Source organism: Mastacembelus armatus, chromosome 8, assembly GCF_900324485.2.
Source record: "Mastacembelus armatus chromosome 8, fMasArm1.2, whole genome shotgun sequence".
NCBI lineage: Eukaryota > Metazoa > Chordata > Actinopteri > Synbranchiformes > Mastacembelidae > Mastacembelus > Mastacembelus armatus.
Window position 1 is genome coordinate 8,342,615 of NC_046640.1, and position 18,015 is coordinate 8,360,629.

Consider the following 18,015-nt stretch of genomic DNA (forward strand, 5'->3'; position numbering starts at 1 on the left):
TTGTGTTAATTACAGAATATTCTTATTATTAAGTTAACTTTGGATCCTTATCTCTGGGAGGATATTATACAAAAACATGAAATAATACCAACGTGTTGTTTGATGAAAAAGTTAGACCAAATTAATGTTTTTAAAAATAGGACCCTCAGTATATTGCAAGATGTGTGTGAGACCGATATTGTCAGGGACCAAAAGACCACTGCTTAATCAATCAATAAACAGAGTGACATAGGGTTCATTATTATCAACAGTACATTTGAGGACTTTAAAGTGACAGATCATGTATATTTATTTGGAATATTTTACTACTCTATAGTTATCTGTAATTTTATTTTTCTCTCCAATCACTGAATATAATCTGGGAGCATCTATCTGAAACTCTTCATATCTTTCTCTGCCAAATCAGATTACAAAACTCCAATTCATTCTTTAGTCATTAGGATATGATTATGTGCTTTTACATAACATTATGTTTGGTCATAAAATGCACTGACTACCTCGGGAATAGGCAGGCATTCAAATCCCACATCTGCCAGTAGTCCTCTGATATTACAACTTTTCTCAAAATGAGTTCCCCCTGCCGACAGGTATTTAAAATGGGATGAGTCTAGGAAATATTCACTGTACAACAGGCTTACTACTTAATCTATTGTAACACAGGATGTATTCGGCCGGTGTTTACATTTTATTACATGGAAGCTAATCTTCCGAATAATCTCTTTGTATTCAGGGGAATTATGGTGGCTTCAGCTTGTCCACTCAAATGCTGCTGTCATATTTAAAAAGGAAGAGTACCATCATTTTCATATTTTCTTCAGGCTACATTTGAGAGTCTATACTGATATTAGCACAGCAGTGGTATGCTATGCTGACATCAGGCTATGTTAACATCTGCAAGCTAATGTGCTCACAGAGATAAAGTTTTGGTTTCTGACTGTCAACTATTGAATATTCAATAGTTAAGATATCCTATTTTGATTTGGTCCAAAGTGGTGGACCAGTGACCCTCTGAGCCTAAATAGGAATAAGTGGGTATAGATGATGGATGGTGAACCAGATAACTAACCACATCCACGTTACTGTGTTTGGTTAAGACATTTATGCAGAGGGGTTGGGAGTGTGGTAAAGTGATGTAAAGTGATGGTGGGTGGACAGCTGAGTGGATCTGGCTCTCTGATGAAGCTGCCTAAGCATGCTGGGCCGCCCATCGCAGCTTAGCCTAAGCAAATACAATGTAAATATGAGGCAGGATTAAGCGTAATCCAAACAGTAAATAATCAGCAGTTATACTGTTTGCTTGGGAGAGTGTAGGAGTAAAAAACGGTTTTAAGTTAGTTTAGGGCTTGAACAAACTGTCACCTCTATAGGACCCTGCAGATGTGTGATGACATGGCCTGATCCCTTCTGAGATAGGTTTAAAAATGTAACATTACTACTCAGCTTCTGTATCAATGTATACCCAGCTCATTTACTGTAACTGTGTTTTAGATACAGTTAACATTGTCATATACTAACTGTGCTAACATCTTTCTCTTCTTACAATGTGTAGGTTTTATCTTGCTAGAGGTCCAGGTAGCTAGGTTGTAAACCATTATGCAATCAGATCATTTATCTGCTTGTCTGCTTGCCCCACATAAACTCTCTTGACAACAGTCCTCTTTTATTGACATGCCTTTGAGCCAATTATGCATCTCAGCTTTTAAAATGACAACAGCCTGCCTGCAGTCTAAGCTAGAATTGACATGTTTATTACTGATAGAGCCGCAGAATTTTATGAAATGTTTTAATGGAGTGATGGAAAATTAAAGCGAGGAATAGAGAAATGTATCAGATTTGAAGTAGCATCATCTCTTTCACATACTTCTTCATTTTTGCCATGAGAGATTTGCTCTGCATTCACACATTCAAACACACACACAATATAAATAGGAAGATCCTTATTCTGGATTATAATCTAAGATCAGAGTAATCTTTTTTGTATTTATATGCTTGAGGGGAATCCGAAATATAATTTGCCATTTGTAACAGATGATATTGCAGGCAAAGATTTATCGGAGGGGAGGAGCGATAGGGATGGATGAGCAGCAGAGCGAAAGAGAGGAAAGTAAAGAGTCATCCGTCTGCCATGGGATTGTGTGGTTTCTGTGGAAGTGGAGAGAATGAAGCCTTTAGGCAAAGTGGTAGCACATCATTCAGAATTGTGGAGGGATGTACAGAAATCTCACCCAAGGAGCTCCAAAGGCAACGAGATTATGAAGATTTGATATATCTGCTTGGAGGCAAAACACGGTGGCTACATATCCAAAGCCAGGATTAGTTGCCTTTTCATTTCATCTCCTCTGGCCTGGCCTCGACCATGAGGCTAGAGCGCGGGCGGCGGGCTTCTCTGGCGCTCACCCTCAACTTTGTGGCGTTTGCTTTTGCCTTATCAGCAGTGACCACCAGCTACTGGTGCGAGGGGACCAGGAAAGTGGCCAAGCCCTTCTGCACAGGACCACCACTGAAGGTGAAGCAGTGGTTCTGCATCCGTTTCAACAGCTCCAACGTCAACGACAGCCGGCTGGTGCAGTACATCTTTGAGACTGGAGAGGAGAAGTTTCTTTTAAGGAAGTTTCACACAGGCATATTTTTCTCTTGTGAGCAGGCCGCCGACATGAACGGTAAGGCAACTGACTGTCTTCACCTTCAGCTAGGTGTTGAAAGACAGGAAGTGATGATTGAAGAAGGACTTCCTCCAAAGGCAAAAAGACCTAGACTCCTTTGTCAGTCTACAGGGCAACCCAGTTTGCCAACCCAGTTTTGACAATTGCATCATTTTCAGATTACCATTTTTTTCCACTTAGTCACCAGGTTTTATTGCAATTAAGGTCAAAACTAAATATCATCAACCGTAGCATAAAACACACAGGTTTCTATTTTTTCCATTGGCCATTTTATCAGGAAGTCATATGAGTAGGTGAGATGTAACATTAGCAGATGTATACTCACAACTATTATTTAAGGAAAAGTAGCAATGTTACAGTGCTACAGTGTTACAAATGAAAGTCCTTAAAATTGAGATTTCATAGCCTTTAAGTTTCCCCTGGACTGATGGTGTCCCCTCATTAAAGGCTACACAGCTGAAAACATCCAAAATGTCCAATTGCAGTTTTCTGCAGCACATAGGAGACATGTATTCAGCATGTCTCTGTGTGTTTCAGGAAGTTTAGTTGTCAGAAAAGGCTTGTACTCATCACACTGTCTGGTTTTTGTAAGATTTTGTTTTCAACATTGACACAGCAAAGCTAGTGCAAGGCAGAACTGGATTATAGCCATTTCTCTTCGCATGGCATGCAAGCCATCTCATCTGGTTTCATAAGCTCTGGTAATAAGACTGTGCAAAATAATTTCGTATAGGGATTTTCATGCATCTTGAAGACAAACTTTAAATCTACTGGCTCCCACCAGTATGATGAGTACATGAATGCTAATTTAACAGAGCAACTTTATAAGGATCATCTGATGATGTAATCCCTTTTTAGCTGTGTGTGTGTTTGTGTATGTGTTGTTTTGAGTTTTATCTTATTTTAGCTTAAAACTTAACTTTAAACTTTTCTCTAATACTAATAAAACTGTTTCTCAACATATTTCATCATGTCTAATGTTGAGTCTCTATCCTGTTGCAAAGGCTATTACAGGCATACCTACAACATAAGACTGTATGCCTATATACAGTTTATACAAATGAATAGATTTGGACAGGTAATACTATTGATGATAGGTAATTGGTACATCCTGGAAAATTGCTCTTCATTTTATAATAACTAATGTACTTTTTTATTCTGGTTACAGGGTTTGACTGTCGAGACTTCTCAGAGATTGCACCAGAACACGAAAGAGGTTGGTAAAATGATGAAAATTTGCTCATGGTTTAAAATTTTAACCATGACCAAATTTTCATCATTTTGAGTCTCATTTTGAGCAAATGTTGAGTTTTAAAGTGAGAGACCTTATGCGATGCATGTGTGAACACCTAAATTTCAATATTTACCCCCACTGTAAAGAAAACAGAACCAGCCACCAACCAGGACCAAACATATCAACACCCAAATACTTTCACTCAACACTTTCTCATTTTCTACTAGTTTTATGTTTTTTTGCATGATGTTAATTTATTTTTAAATGATTGGTTCGTGGACAGCATGGTGGATTTGGTGGGCTGCACCGTTGCCTCATAGCAAGAAGGTTCCTGGTTTGAAACCCATCAGGGGCCTTTCTGTGTGGAGTTTGCATGTTCTCCCTGTGCTTGTGTGGGTTTTCTCCAGGTACTCTGGTTTCCTCCCACAGTCCAAAAACATGTATGTCAGGTTGATTGGTGACTCTAAATTGCCCATAGGAGTGAGTGTGAGTGTGTGAGGTTGTTTGTCTCTATGTGGCCCTGTGATGGACTGGTGACTTGTCCAGGGTGGACCCCTGCCTTTCACCCAAAGAGAGCTGGGATAGACTCCAGCAGATCCCTGTGACCCTAAATAGGAATAAGTGGGTATAGATGATGGATGGATGGATGAATGATTGGCCAGTAGTGGAAAGTAACAAAGTAACTATTTGTATTTATGTGCCAGGAGGATGAAATTAGCTTTTTGTATTGTACACTATTGTATATAAAAATGACAGTAAATCTTGAATTGAAGTTACTTGAGTAGTATTTGTACGCATTTTGACTTTATGTTAATACACCACTGCTGTAGGGGGAAATTTGTACTTTTAGACTTATTTACATGTGTTTTTTTGTTGTTTTTTTTACTTTGTGGTATATTCTAATAGAAGAGTAAGTAAAGTAAAAAAGATTGAGACCCACTGCCCACTTAATCAACCAGGGTTTGGGGCTGTGGGGCACTTGTTTGTTTTGCCTGGTTGGTGATGGTTGCTGTCCTGATTTTATAAATCTATCCAGCCCAAATGATTTGGTTGTGATCTCCAGACCTGGATAGAGTAGAGCTGTTGTATCCACATGCATTTCTGCCTTCATACAACTGGGATTATTCCTCAGGGACAGGGTGTAATGAGGAAAACACAGCTTGGTTGTATCTTAATATATCCTTCCTCCCCTCTCTTTTCTGTGTTCCCAGGGGTCCTGTGGTTGTGCATTGTGGCTGAGAGTCTGTACCTCACCCTGCTCTTCACAGGCGGGGCTCTGATGACTCTGGAGCAGTGTCCCTGCTTCAGTGTCATGAACAAACTGAAGCTGAGTGCCTTTGCTGCCTTGTGCACAGCCCTGTCAGGTAAAGAGCTCCAGTGTTTATCAGTGTCATCAGACAGACGAGTTGACAGCAGGGATGCTGTGTGATGTTGGCGGAGGTGTGAATCTACTGCTTTTGCAATCCAGCTGCTGATGTTGACCTGCCCCTGCTGTGATAATGCTGCTACCCTGAGATCCTGTGGTGGATCTGATGGGAGTTACAGTAACACAAGCATTTCTCAGAGGCAAAGCCGCTCTGGATGCAGAAATAATCTCATTGGTTTTGGTTCACCTGCGTAGACGGAGCCAGAGATTTGGACTGACTCACAATACAAAAGACACAAGGCCTATTTAGCTTGTAAATTAGTCATATTATATTTTAAGCATTGTCACCTCTTGGTCAAAAAGTTGTCTATTTATACAAGTGTACAACAATTGATAATAGACCAGTCCACTATAAGCTATTCGGCTGCTTATGAATTACATAGAAAAACATTGTATTGGATATTTTCAGGGGGTTCTTTACAGAACAGAAATATTAATTTGGCATCATGTTTGTGTCCATCTGATGTATCTGAGTCTAATATTCACACTCTTTTAGCTCTGTCTGTGGTCTCCATTCACTTCTGATGGAAATATCTGGCTCTTTGGCTGCTAAAAAGCTCCTTGCTCTCTGGTGCTGAACACAAACCTCAACTAAACCTAAATCTTATCAGTATTTGCAGCACTCCTCTTTGACCTTAAACCAGCAGCAGATCATTTTGGTTCAACCGCCACATAGTTTCTCTTTGCAGCACCTTGGAAAAGCTTCTGTGTTTCTATCTCCTCATGTGGTCCCAGACTTACTCCACATTGCTGAGATCAGGGCCCTGTGGGGGTCAGACCATCTGCTGCAGGACTCCTGGATCTTCTTGGCTCGGAACTTCCTGAACTCTAGTAGTGATAAAAATCTAAAACAACCATAACTTCTGCACAGCACTGTATCTCACTGATACTAATCTGACTAACATTTCATAATTAATAAATAAAATTTACTAAATTAATAATAAATATAAAAATTATAAGAAATAATTTACAAAAAGCAAAACTTACCAAAATGCATCTGATTATATGGATAGTACACTTACATCTCCACTTATTAGGCTACCACTCAGGTTCCCCAAAACTGTGTTCTCCAGGTTCAGGCTGTAAAGTCTGAAAAGTCTTTGTTTAACTGCGACTCAAAGAGTCTAAGTTTTCTTAACATCTGTTACAAATGGCAAATTAGAGTTTTCTGAACAGGGCTGACTGGGATCACTCAACTAAGGCCAACCAGCCCAGTCAAGGGGCTGCTGACTGTCACATAAGGTCAATTTTAACAAAGCACACAGTTTTATAGATTTCTGTTATTCAATATTTGTTTACACAGATGTGTCTATTTATGGTTGCCAGCAGGACGAGTTGCCGTAGTTGATATTTAGCACATATTAATAAACATTCATACTGTTTAATATAACACAGTGTGTTATAAGCCATTTATTTAGTCTTTAATATACAAAAAAATGTAAATTCTAACATGAAGAGATATTTTATGTGAAGACAACTTTACTGTAAGTCAGTGAGAAAAGCAGCAGGGCATCAGGTCAGGCTGGCTGAAAGAGGTGAAGCTGACAGTCACTACCAGCAGGCATACAGAGCAGCTAACTGTACTGAGGCCACTCACTGCCTCGGGAGGATTTGCTGGTTTGTGGACTAATCGGATTGGAGCCTGGGCAGCGGTTTGGGCTGTGCCAAGACCTGCCCAGAGGAGCATCCCCCCGCCCTTTATACTCCCCCATCCCCTGACTCCCATCCCCCTTGTTGTTATGAGTTAATCCCAAGAAAAGCAGCTGTGGAGACTACAGGATGACAGAGAGCCAGGATCTAGCAGAGAGATAACAGTGAGGCAGTGGCCACTTCAAATAAACCAGAGTGTGTGTGAATATCCCACATCCCAGCTTTTGCCCAGAGTCTTCTAGCCGAAGCACAAGACAGTTCATTGAATCGAGCGTAATCAATATTTATTAATGGCATGTGTCAAATGACAATCTGAAAGGGATCATTCATACTGATGAGTTATCAGCTGAATCTGCAGCTCTACTCTGATTTGTGAAGCTTATATAGACTTTCAGCTTATTGTTTAACTATCACTTTACTGTTCTGGTTCAGTCCCACTCATTGTTTTCTGGCACGGCAGGCTGCTGTTTTCAGAGAACAGGTCTAAAATATACACTGCACACTACCTGCTCTGCACCAAATAGCAGACAGACATAGTCAGTCAACATGGTGAAGCATTTAGCAACTAAACAGCCAGATATTCCCCTTAGCAGCTGGTAGAGACCAAACACAAGCCTTGGTAGTCTTCATTAGGTAGAAACATGACTACATATGAATGATAATGTTGATTTGGGTCTGATGGATATAAGTTTGATAACATATATCAACTTCATCTGGTGATTGGATGTAGATGTTTATAGTTTATTCTGCTTACAAATATTTAACATACAACAGACAACATGACAACAAATATTGTCACAGTACATTAATCTATTCTTAAGACCTAAAAAAACCTTCCAAAAACCTGATTTATAACCAAACTTGCAAGTGTCCTTCCTTCCCTTAATGGTTCATCGCTGCAGCAGATGAATCTTTGCTGAATGTTGCTGTTTTACTGCAAAATACACGTTGATTTGCTCTTGTTCTCAGGCCTTTGTGGGATGGTGGCCCACATGATGTTTACCACCATATTCCAGCTGGCTGTGGCTATGGGACCAGAAGACTGGAGGCCCAAGACCTGGGACTACAGCTGGTCTTATGCGTAAGTAAATGTAGCTCTAATTATTTCAATGACATATGAAATACAAAGATCAAATCAGTGGTTTCCCACATGTATGGTTTGTGTGTAGTTGGAGCCTCTTGTCACATTTCAGTTGTCTGAGTCATTAGCAGTTCTAAGAAATCAAGCAAGATATATCTTGTAAAATGTTCATTATGGTTTCAGAACAGATGAACCTTGTTTTTTCTTGACCCCTCCAATTTATTTAAAGATCCTTTGGATGGGGCTGACCCCTTGGCTGGGAAATACTGACTGTTGTCAATTCTCTTTTCAGCTTAGCGTGGGGATCTTTTGGTACCTGCATGGGTTCTGCAGTGACAGCGCTCAACAGATACACAAAGACCATCATAGAGTTTAAATACAAGCGGCGGAACATTGAGAAAAGCCTGATGATCAAGCAGAAGATGATGGAGCTGGACCTCCCGGAGCAGATGTGGGACATGTACATGACAGCTGTGCCTGCCGATGCCGAGGCACCGCTGGAACTGCCGGTCAACGGATATAAACCATCCACAGGCACAACATATGTGGTTGAAATGGACAGTGCACCAGAACAGCAAGGAGAGGCATATTGCTAAAATAGACTGACTAGCCCTGTCCCTGTACCCCACTGGAACAGTTTTCAGGGCTGATTTCCTGGACCTTGATTGACTCTTGTTCCTGGATTTCCAGTACAGGAGAATATTCCGTTGCTGTGTTTATTGCCACACATCAAATGTGTGTCTGGGAAGCCAGTGTGCAGAATCTTTTCCGGAAATAATGTAATATGGTCGGCTTAGACACAACATGCATTTTATCAAATCTTTCCATGTGATAGTATTTGTGGGAGGAAGGGAAGAGAGCTGCAATTTTAACATCTTCACTCTAAGCTGTGGGTCAAGCTGCAGGGTGTGCCTGCCACTGCTGCAGCACAGATCCTTTATCTGTTTAACTTAGAATCTTTTTGCAGATTTGGCTTTTTTTAATTCAAGTTTCATCAACGTTTTACTCATCTGTTGCTCAGTAACAGAGACAATGATCAGGCTTTGTCCAGATAATGATTTTCACTGAGAATTACTGTGCTACACTGATGGATTACTCTACAGGTCTCCTGGGTATAGGTCTAGGGGCCAGTGACTGTTCCTGTGGAAAGTCATATGACTATAAAAACAATCAAAATGACCACAAGGAAATGTAATCTAATGCAAATGCAAAAAGATGGAACATAAATAAGAAGAGCAACCACAAAAAGGCATTAAATAACTAAAAGGAGATGCAAGATGACTACAAAGAGACATAAAAGGGCCTTAAAGAGATGCAAAGCAACCACAGAACAGATGCACAACGACCACACAGAGACACAAAAAACCAAAATAACACAGAAAGACATAAAATTACCTCAGAGACACCAAGTGACTACATTTCCGTCCAGTTCTCATAATCTATGTGCAGCACATCTGAGATTATGCTTGTCGCCAAAAAGTACATCTTACATGTGTCTAGAGCCAACAATGTGAATATTATCATCATGATTATTATTCAAGAACAGACTGTGGGTGTTAGTGCTCAGTTCATCATACAGCTCACATAGGGCTGAGAAGATCAGCCGGTTCCTGTTGCTGTATCGATGATCATTACTTGGCAGGCAAAATTAAAGTATCTGAAAATATGCTTGAGAAGTGGTGTTAAACAAATCTCAAATATTTGATGGTGACCATGTGAATATATTGGATAGCCCATAGTGGGGTTTTCTCATGCCATTTGGATTTATTTCAATAAATTTCACTCTGGATTAATTTGAAATCAAGAATTTGTTTCTCATGTCTCTTTATTTTTTTTAACAGCAGCCACAATCCCTTCCGATATTTATCTTTTGGGCTCTGATTGGTCTAATGAATGTTGACTATTTTCTAATGTGAGATATAAATCAAACATTGACAGTGAACGACCAAAACGGAGCGAAGGGAAATGCCTGTAGAGGAGTAAGACTGACATCTATTGGAACAAAAGTATATGAAGCACAGACTTGTGGACATCTTTATATTTCCAGCACAACACAGAAATTCATTTCTATATCATTTGATCATATGGTTCACCTGTCAATGGAGATTATTGAAGATGCAAGAAAGAACGTGAATGGTATGTGCTTTAATGCATAGTTCAATGGAGGAAAAATCAAATCTACCAAATTCAATTAAAACCTTCATTATTGCTTAACCCAGCAGCCTAATCACTTCTGTGTGTCAAGTCTGTTTATGATTTGGTTTTTCCTGAAAGCGCCATTTAACTCTCTCTCTGTCAGATGACCTAATACTTTGTTTTGGGAGTTGTTTGTTGTTGCTGCTGTGGTGAAAAACATAATTTCATTAGGTGGAGAGAAGCCAAGATAAAATGTGCTCATCTAATGTCGTGATTTCATGTGTCAGAGTCACGGCTTATTCTGAGGTCATAGATAAATTAAACTCAAGATTATTATGAATTATGAATTATTATTTTAATTATCTCAACTTTTTGTGAGAAATCATGTTGTCAGTAATTTTAGTATATTGGATCTAAATACTGCAATACCCATGATCCTCAGACACCTTTTCCTTTTAGCTGCATTGTGATCCCAACAAAAACCAGTGCGAATACAGAGAAGAGTCATGGTCATGGTCAACAAATACACACTATCACCAAATACACACTATCACCATCCAAACATTAAATATTTCAATGTCTAGTTCCAACATTTAATAATTAATAACAATTACTACTTTCTTCGGCTATATAAGAAACATTACACACACACAAAGTATAAAAAAATAAGGATAAATTTACTAGATTTAGACTAACAAGAAATGAAATCAGATAACACAATGCAGCTTCATCTTCAGGCCCTGAATCCCTTCAGTGAATTTTGAGTAGCTTTACTCATATGTACTAGCATTAAATTATCCATCCATCCATCATTTATACCTGCTTATTCCTAACCAGGGTCACATGGACCTGCTGGAGCCTATCCCAGCTCTCTTTGGGTGAAAGGCAGGGGTCCACCCTGGACAGGTCACCAGTCCATCACAGGGCCACATAGAGACAAACAACCTCACACACTCACACTCACTCCTATGGGCAATTTAGAGTCACCAATCAACCTGACATACATGTTTTTGGACTGTGGGAGGAAACCAGAGTACCTGGAGAAAACCCACACAAGCACAGGGAGAACATGCAAACTCCACACAGAAAGGCCCCTGATGGGTTTCAAACCAGGAACCTTCTTGCTGTGAGGCAACAGTGCTAACCACTAATCCACCATGAGGCCCGCAGCAATAAATTATGTCCCTTTAAAATTCAGAGTAAAAGAAAAACTCATTATTTAGAACCATGAATCATACATACTGCAAATTTGGCTTCCATAGTGCTGTATGTTAATTGATTTGAGGTAGTAATTTAGGCTATAGTAGACACATATTCTCAGTAACAAGTGATGTCAAGTGATGACAATGTCTTTATAAAGTTGTAGAGGGTGGTCCTCAATGTATTTCCTTATATACCAACACGAGACACGAGCCTTGAGGTTTTCCTCGACCAGGAAATCCAAGGCAGTCTGTAAAAGAAATATTAAAAACAGAAAACATCAAATAGGAGACTTGACCCTACAGCTTTTTAAACACGACTGATGGTCCTATACCTGTGACAGCAGTGCAGCAACACCTTGACTCCTAAATGTCTCTGGTACATAGGTTGAAATCAGATCCACCTCCTTCTCTCCAGTGAATCTGTACTGCAGCACAGCACATTCATAGGCTCCTGCGGGCACAGGACACGAACAAAACCTATTTAAAATCAGTGGAGCTCCAAAGGGGAGTGTGACACTGTGGTGGTTTACAGATGTGAAGCAGCTGCAGGCATTGGCCAGAGGTGGAAGGTAATTAAGTGAATTTACTCAAGCATTGTCCAAAATGAATGTAGATGTGTATCAGAAATTTATTTTGAAATCATCCTACCACCACTATAACCCTTACCTGCACTGTAAGACAATATAAAGCAGCTGAACCTAATTCAGTCGCTCAGAAACCTGCGTCTGCAGGCCGTGAATAGACACCGGGCTGCCTTACCAGTTTTCACCCGGCAGAAGAGCGCAAACCCCGGCTCTGTGTGCTTACCAGCTCCCCGGCCTGGAGTGACGGTGAAACGCTGCTTGTGTCGGTCGTGGTCCACTTTCAACCTGCTGGAGCTTAATGCACTAAAGGCGAGTAGACATGACTTCACTGGGAGAGTTAACGCACTGAGCCTGGAAAACACGGTAAAAGCCATTAACACAAGACAAGACAACCTGACACCGCATGTGGTGTCATTGTAAACTCTGTCCACTAGAAGGCGCCAGAAGCACGTGGTTTGTTTTTGTTTTTTTTAGTCCTAGGAAGTTCTGATGAATAGTTTATAAATTATATTTTCACTTATATGCAAGATAGTTTCCCTATATTCTCTTAAAAACTAAAATCTAATGAGCAGGTGCTTATAAACTGTAATAATTAACTGTTTCCTTGTAATTAACAGCTTCATGTTAGGACATCATGAAGAAATTGTCCAGGGATTTAAATCTGAAGGGTCATTAGATGATTAATGGGAAAGGTATAGGAGGAAAAATGACACTAAATTGACATAGGAGATCTGAAACTAACTAGTAATTATCATTGCCTAACAAATGTAGTGGAGTAAAAAGTACTGTATTTCCCTCTGAAATGTGGAGTATAAAAGTATAGCAGAAAACAGACATACACTATGAATACCTCTAAACTGTACTTAAATATGTTACACAAATAAATGTAACACTTATGGCATATAAATAGAATATTTTTTATTAGGTTTTCTGTTCTGTAATTTACGCATAATTTCATAGGAGGGGTAGTTAGCAGGCTTAGCACAGTGGTTTGGTGGTTAGCACTGTTGCCTCACATGAAGAAGGTTCCTGGGTTGAAACCCATCAGGGACCTTTCTGTGTGGAGTTTGCATGTTATTCCTGTGCTTACATGGGTTTTCACCAGGTACTTATGGTCCACAGGTAACTATAAGTAAATGAGTAAATGAATAGTGAATAAACATTTACTTAAATTGAAATACTTTATTTATAATCTTAATATAATTGTGTCCACAAATACAACAATAGATGCAACATTTTCTTTATAACTGACTTTGATCACTTAAATGCAAATACTGTTTCTATGATAATCATTTTCTGTATGTTACCATGTAAAACATGCAGAAAATAGTTATTTTTCCTTACAACTCAAACATGTTCAATACAGGCTATACATTTTTCAAAGTCATAAGTTTATGTATTAAGCCTAAGTTTAAGATCACATTTCTAATAATACATTCCTTCAGGGATGAATAAAGTTTATCTTATCTTATTGAAGACACACTCAGAGTGCATGTAGTTTAAAAGTTTAAATGGAAAAATAAATAGAAACAGAACTAAACATGAATCCATGCAAACAACAGACCCTAAACTTATGTTATAGATTTCCTGCATGGATAAATGAATGTGTGATAGTTTTTGTTTTTGCTGCTATTCATCCCTAATTATCTGCATTTCCAGTGATTGTTTACCTTCACTGTAAAATCCCATGTAATAGATATCCCCCATCCATAGTGTGGGGCAATGCATTGACAGCAACACTACATTTTCTCGGAGGCAACAGCATTCTTCACTCCTGCAGCCATCACTGCAAAGAACACATTAGGGAAGAAGGATCTGGTGTAGATGGCCACCTTGGGGAGCGAGGGAGCAATTACCACCTCCTTCCTTTTGTTGTTTAAAGTCTTGACGATCTCGGCGGCTGCCTCATCTGGAGAAATGCCGTGGGGTTTCTTTGTGTACAAAACTGAAAGAGGCAGAAATAGGGTTGAGGAGACAAAGAGACCAAACATGGCAAATAACAAACCTAATTAGAGAACTGAATTAAAAACATATTGACACGTTGGACTTTTTTTTTTTGGCTTAGTGAGCTTCATAAAAAGTGAGGTGGTCCTGAATATTTCATCCTGTGGGTTTGAGAAATGTCCACAACAAGATCCACACAATGGAATGAAATCTGTCAGTTCATTTGTCAAAGATGAAAGTGTTAATGAAGTGGAAAATTGGTCCTAATGATGTTGCTGAACCAGAGGGCAAATGGACAAATTAATCCTCTGGGGAGTACAAGTATATGGACATATTCATGGCAGTCTGACCAGTAGGTGTAAAGATACATTTTGGGTCTTATTGAACCTGTGCCTCTTTTGATTTCACTCACATGACCAGATGGATTTGGAGGAGGCTGCCTCTGTGTTTTCAGATGCAGAGCAGCTGATGAAGGTGTGGTTGATGGTGCTGACAGAGATGCCGTACTCTTCCACTTCAGCTCTCAGGGAGTCAAAGAATGCCTGCACCGCATGTTTAGAGGCTGCATCTGGCAAAATACAAACACAGCTCAGTGTCTGCCATCCCTGGAGGTTTGTTGCTATGGCTAAAAATGTGGTCTCCATTTTAAAAATACAAAGTGAAAGGAATTCCTTATAAGCATCCCACTTCATTAGAGAATGATTAGTGCTTCATGTACAGAAACAACAATTTCAAATGTCTCATGTATTTCCCTTCATAAAACCTTGCACTCACATGTAGTGCGAAAAGGAACAGCTAGTTTCCCCTGGATGCTGTTGACCAGGAGCAGGTGACCAGATCTCCTCGAGATCATAGAAGGCAGCACACCTGAAACAGAAACACAGCAAAACAATTGGGACACGATCACAACTTTGCACACTGAGATCTAATTACATGTGTTTCCATCATCCACCTTTAGCCAGTGTGGCCGGTCCAAAGAAGTTGTTGTCCATCAGTAATTTGTCCATCTCCAGAGACAGGCTCTGTGCCGGTGCTTTGACCTTTATGCTGCTGTTAAGGATGAGAATATCAAGACAGCCGTAACAGTCCAGGATCTCTGCGATCACCTCAGCTATGCTGTCCATGTCTCCGAAATCCAGCAGCACCAGTTTAGGGGGAAACGTCTTAGGAGGATGGACAGTGATGGTAAGGACATTTCCAATGGTGCACAATAGTGCAGTAAAATGGTTACTGCGTTATTACACAGCTTTTATTGGATTATTATTACTCATACATTGTTAGGTAAGAAGCATCTTGCTCATTAATAGGTAGTTATTACAGTGGTTGAGTTTTCAGATGTTGTACTTACATCAAAGTGACAATTAAGCAATGAAAGAAATCCTTCCTAAGTATACAACTATTACAGCTAAACTACTTGACATATAATACTTAAAAGTATTACTGCAGTATAAAAAACTCTGCAACTTAATATGTTATTATATATGACCTTATTAGGTTTTTTGTATTAAGTTATCAGTGTTTAAGTAATATTTTAATACAAGCTGTAATAATTGTGGCCCTGTGATGGACTGGTGACCTGTCCAGGGTGTACCCTTGGGACCCTGGTTAATAAGCAGGTATAGATAATGGATGGATGGATGGATGGATGGATGGATGTAATATTTGTAGCTGCTTGAGCCAGAGCCTTAGATACAGGTACCTAGTTTAGTCTGGTGGTTCCCAACCTAATGGCAGTGTCCCTTCAACAGGCCACAAGGTAAATCTGAGATGTTGAGAGGTGATTAATGGGAGAGGAAAAAAGCAAAATAGAGTTCTGGTCTAATAATTTGTGTTCATATTATGGATGTCTTTTGGATTCGTGTTGTGCTTACAAAAAGATTTGAGTACTTCATCCAGCAGAGGAGGTCTGTTTGATTCATAAATGGACTAACTCAACCTTCACTCAGTCACCAAATTAACTCATGTTTGACATTGTTTCACTGCTGGTATACTTACTACAGTGGGATCTGAAGCCTCTGACAAATCATCAGCAAGTTCCTCAAGTTTCTCCCAGTTTTTCCCACAAAGGATCAACCTCGCTCCTCCTCTGTGAAACACACCTGCACATTCTTCATCCCGAAACAGGTTGAAAACAAGACAGAACATTTGTAAACCGTGTCCAAAGGTGATGTGTGAGTTTTTTTTCCATAAACAAAAAAAGCATGTTTGTGTTACCTTTTCCCAGCCCAGATAAAGCATCAGTAATAACCACCACCTTATTGCGTACTGATGTTTTGGACAACAGACCAATAACTACACCATAGAGGTAGAAAACTCCAGCTGTGAGCACAACAACACAGGGCACCAGGAGAACAGTGGTGGTCCATTCTGGATTCATCTCTGGGAGGATATCCTGAAAAAATGTTTATATTTAGCTCAATTAAAAATGGATACTCTCAATGTTTGAACATGCTTACACAAAACATTTTGGGAAAACACATTTCTCTTCTGGTCTAGAGTTAGATGAGAGACTGACTCTACTGTCATGTCTGTCTTATAAATGGGGTAAAACTAGCCCGACTGTCCATAAATAAGAAATTCCAGAAAAAGCACCTCTAAAGCTTATTAATTAACCTTAGAAATATTGTTTATACAAAAATCAAAGTGTAATTATGACTTTTTGCCATTAATGAGGGGTTATGTCTTGGAGTATTTCTTGATTATTGTTTCTACTCTTTTAATTACTTCAGTTTTGTAATGAGTAAACGAACAGAATATAACCTGTTAATCAGTGAGCTTTAGAGGTGATGTTTCTGTTTGTCCTCAGTCTCATTTTATATTTACTGTCCAGACATAAACATGGTATCAGTCTTTTCATTTAACTCTCAGCACGAAAGCAACTAAGTGTATTTCCCAAAAGCCACCAGTATGTTATCGTCATGATATCCATGGTCAGCTAACAATGTTTGTGTTGTTAAGGCATGTTTAAACTTGTAAACATGCTTTAGAGATGGAAATTATTTTTCTGATGATGCTGGAGAGATGGGATGAGACGTACTGTAAAAAAACATGAACATGATTCACTACCAAGTGAACATGATTTACATGATAAAGGAGCATTTCATACCCAAAAGCTTGCTGGCTCCGTTATATTGGAGTCCATCACACCCTCCACAACCATATTTAAATTTAATTATGTTCTTATAATTCTGAAACAAAAACAGAAAAGACATATTTGACCATGTTCTTACATTAGGAAGCAAAATGAGGAGTAGCCTACAGAATCCAGGCACTTTCCATTTATTTTAATTTGTAAATGGGATATTGAACAATGGAATTTGATTGGAAATCTTCTGTATTAGTTTCGATCAATAAGATTTAGAAAACCTAAACAAATGGACAGTGCTAGAATTAAATATGTTCTATATTTTTAATTTTTACGTCCAACCCTCTAACTTTTCAAATCATTGTTTACATTTTCTAAACTTACTGTACATGTTATAATCCATCATGTAGTGGGATCTTTCTTAATAGGTTTGGAGACACAAAGTATTATTTGATAGATTGATAGATAGAAGGTAACCATGACACACACCAGCTGTTTGTCCAAGAAGGGCCTTCTAAATATAAACTCCCCCCCAAAATAGACACCATATCTCTACAAAGGCTCAGTGTCACAGAGTACTGTGGCCACGTTATTGCACAACAAACTCAGTAGATCCTTAAGCACAAACTAAATAACACAGCACTGTTTATTCCATGCAGTTGTTTTCTAGGATAAAGTTCAACTTTAAAGCAAAATTCTCAAATTGACTGCACAGTATCTGGCCACAGATTAGAGAGTACATCATTTCTAACTAACTGAGCCATCTGACCTCGATATTGCAAGAAACAACACAGCAGCCAACACTTACTGCTCCTCGGGCCTCTGCAGGTGTTCTGGACTCTGGTTTAATTCCTCTCCTGAGGAGCTGTAGCTGCTCGCCTCAGCAGCTCATTCACAGAGCTCCCTGCACATTACAGCAGGCCAGCCTGCCACAGCAATACTTTGGGATTTGAGGTCTTTTAATAGCAGCACAGCTGACTGAGTTATTTTCCATGTATGTTGTCGACATT

The 18,015-nt window shown here is 39.3% G+C and overlaps 3 protein-coding genes across 5 annotated transcripts; 1 reads left to right on the top strand and 2 right to left on the bottom strand.

Annotated features, from left to right (window-relative positions):
• Positions 1-2,356: 2,356 nt before the first annotated feature.
• LOC113141327 (germ cell-specific gene 1-like protein) lies at positions 2,357-8,650 on the top strand. Its single transcript, XM_026325674.1, has 5 exons — positions 2,357-2,660; positions 3,832-3,879; positions 5,109-5,261; positions 7,943-8,054; positions 8,347-8,650. Exons 1-5 carry the CDS (start codon positions 2,357-2,359, stop codon positions 8,648-8,650), a joined length of 921 nt encoding a protein of 306 aa, XP_026181459.1.
• Positions 8,651-11,224: 2,574 nt separating this feature from the next.
• On the bottom strand, positions 11,225-12,394 carry LOC113141359 (protein NATD1-like). 2 transcript variants are annotated; one of them, XM_026325724.1, is made up of 3 exons: positions 12,200-12,394; positions 11,725-11,843; positions 11,225-11,640 (listed from the first exon to the last, which is right to left on the bottom strand). In XM_026325724.1, exons 1-3 carry the CDS (start codon positions 12,348-12,350, stop codon positions 11,524-11,526), a joined length of 387 nt encoding a protein of 128 aa, XP_026181509.1. In that variant the 5' UTR covers positions 12,351-12,394; the 3' UTR covers positions 11,225-11,523. The 2 variants fall into 2 exon arrangements, with proteins under 2 accessions (XP_026181509.1, XP_026181508.1); XM_026325723.1 differs by having other exon boundaries at positions 12,152-12,394.
• A 1,218-nt stretch (positions 12,395-13,612) lies between these two features.
• Positions 13,613-17,950, bottom strand: LOC113141046 (dehydrogenase/reductase SDR family member 7C-B-like). 2 transcript variants are annotated; one of them, XM_026325233.2, is made up of 8 exons: positions 17,814-17,931; positions 17,027-17,108; positions 16,135-16,312; positions 15,916-16,028; positions 14,873-15,083; positions 14,695-14,787; positions 14,333-14,488; positions 13,613-13,921 (listed from the first exon to the last, which is right to left on the bottom strand). In XM_026325233.2, exons 2-8 carry the CDS (start codon positions 17,078-17,080, stop codon positions 13,716-13,718), a joined length of 1,011 nt encoding a protein of 336 aa, XP_026181018.1. In that variant the 5' UTR covers positions 17,081-17,108; positions 17,814-17,931; the 3' UTR covers positions 13,613-13,715. The 2 variants fall into 2 exon arrangements, with proteins under 2 accessions (XP_026181018.1, XP_026181017.1); XM_026325232.2 differs by lacking the exon at positions 17,027-17,108 and having other exon boundaries at positions 17,814-17,950.
• Between the last annotated feature and the right edge of the window lie 65 nt (positions 17,951-18,015).

Bases quoted from the DNA above. Each gene is read 5' to 3' on its own strand.
- LOC113141359 (XM_026325723.1), bottom strand. From the start codon at position 12,350: ATGGCTTTTACCGTGTTTTCCAGGCTCAGTGCGTTAACTCTCCCAGTG. The intron at 11,844-12,151 runs GTAAGGCAGCCC...CTGTGCCCGCAG, and splicing joins CTTCTGCCGGGTGAAAACTG to GAGCCTATGAATGTGCTGTG. The intron at 11,641-11,724 runs GTATAGGACCAT...TTTCTTTTACAG, and splicing joins TTGCTGCACTGCTGTCACAG to ACTGCCTTGGATTTCCTGGT.
- LOC113141327 (XM_026325674.1), top strand. From the start codon at position 2,357: ATGAGGCTAGAGCGCGGGCGGCGGGCTTCTCTGGCGCTCACCCTCAAC. The intron at 2,661-3,831 runs GTAAGGCAACTG...TTCTGGTTACAG, and splicing joins GCAGGCCGCCGACATGAACG to GGTTTGACTGTCGAGACTTC. The intron at 3,880-5,108 runs GTTGGTAAAATG...CTGTGTTCCCAG, and splicing joins TGCACCAGAACACGAAAGAG to GGGTCCTGTGGTTGTGCATT.
- LOC113141046 (XM_026325233.2), bottom strand. From the start codon at position 17,080: ATGGTTGTGGAGGGTGTGATGGACTCCAATATAACGGAGCCAGCAAGC. The intron at 16,029-16,134 runs GTAACACAAACA...TTCGGGATGAAG, and splicing joins TTTATCTGGGCTGGGAAAAG to AATGTGCAGGTGTGTTTCAC. The intron at 14,788-14,872 runs GTGGATGATGGA...TTTCTGTTTCAG, and splicing joins ACCGGCCACACTGGCTAAAG to GTGTGCTGCCTTCTATGATC.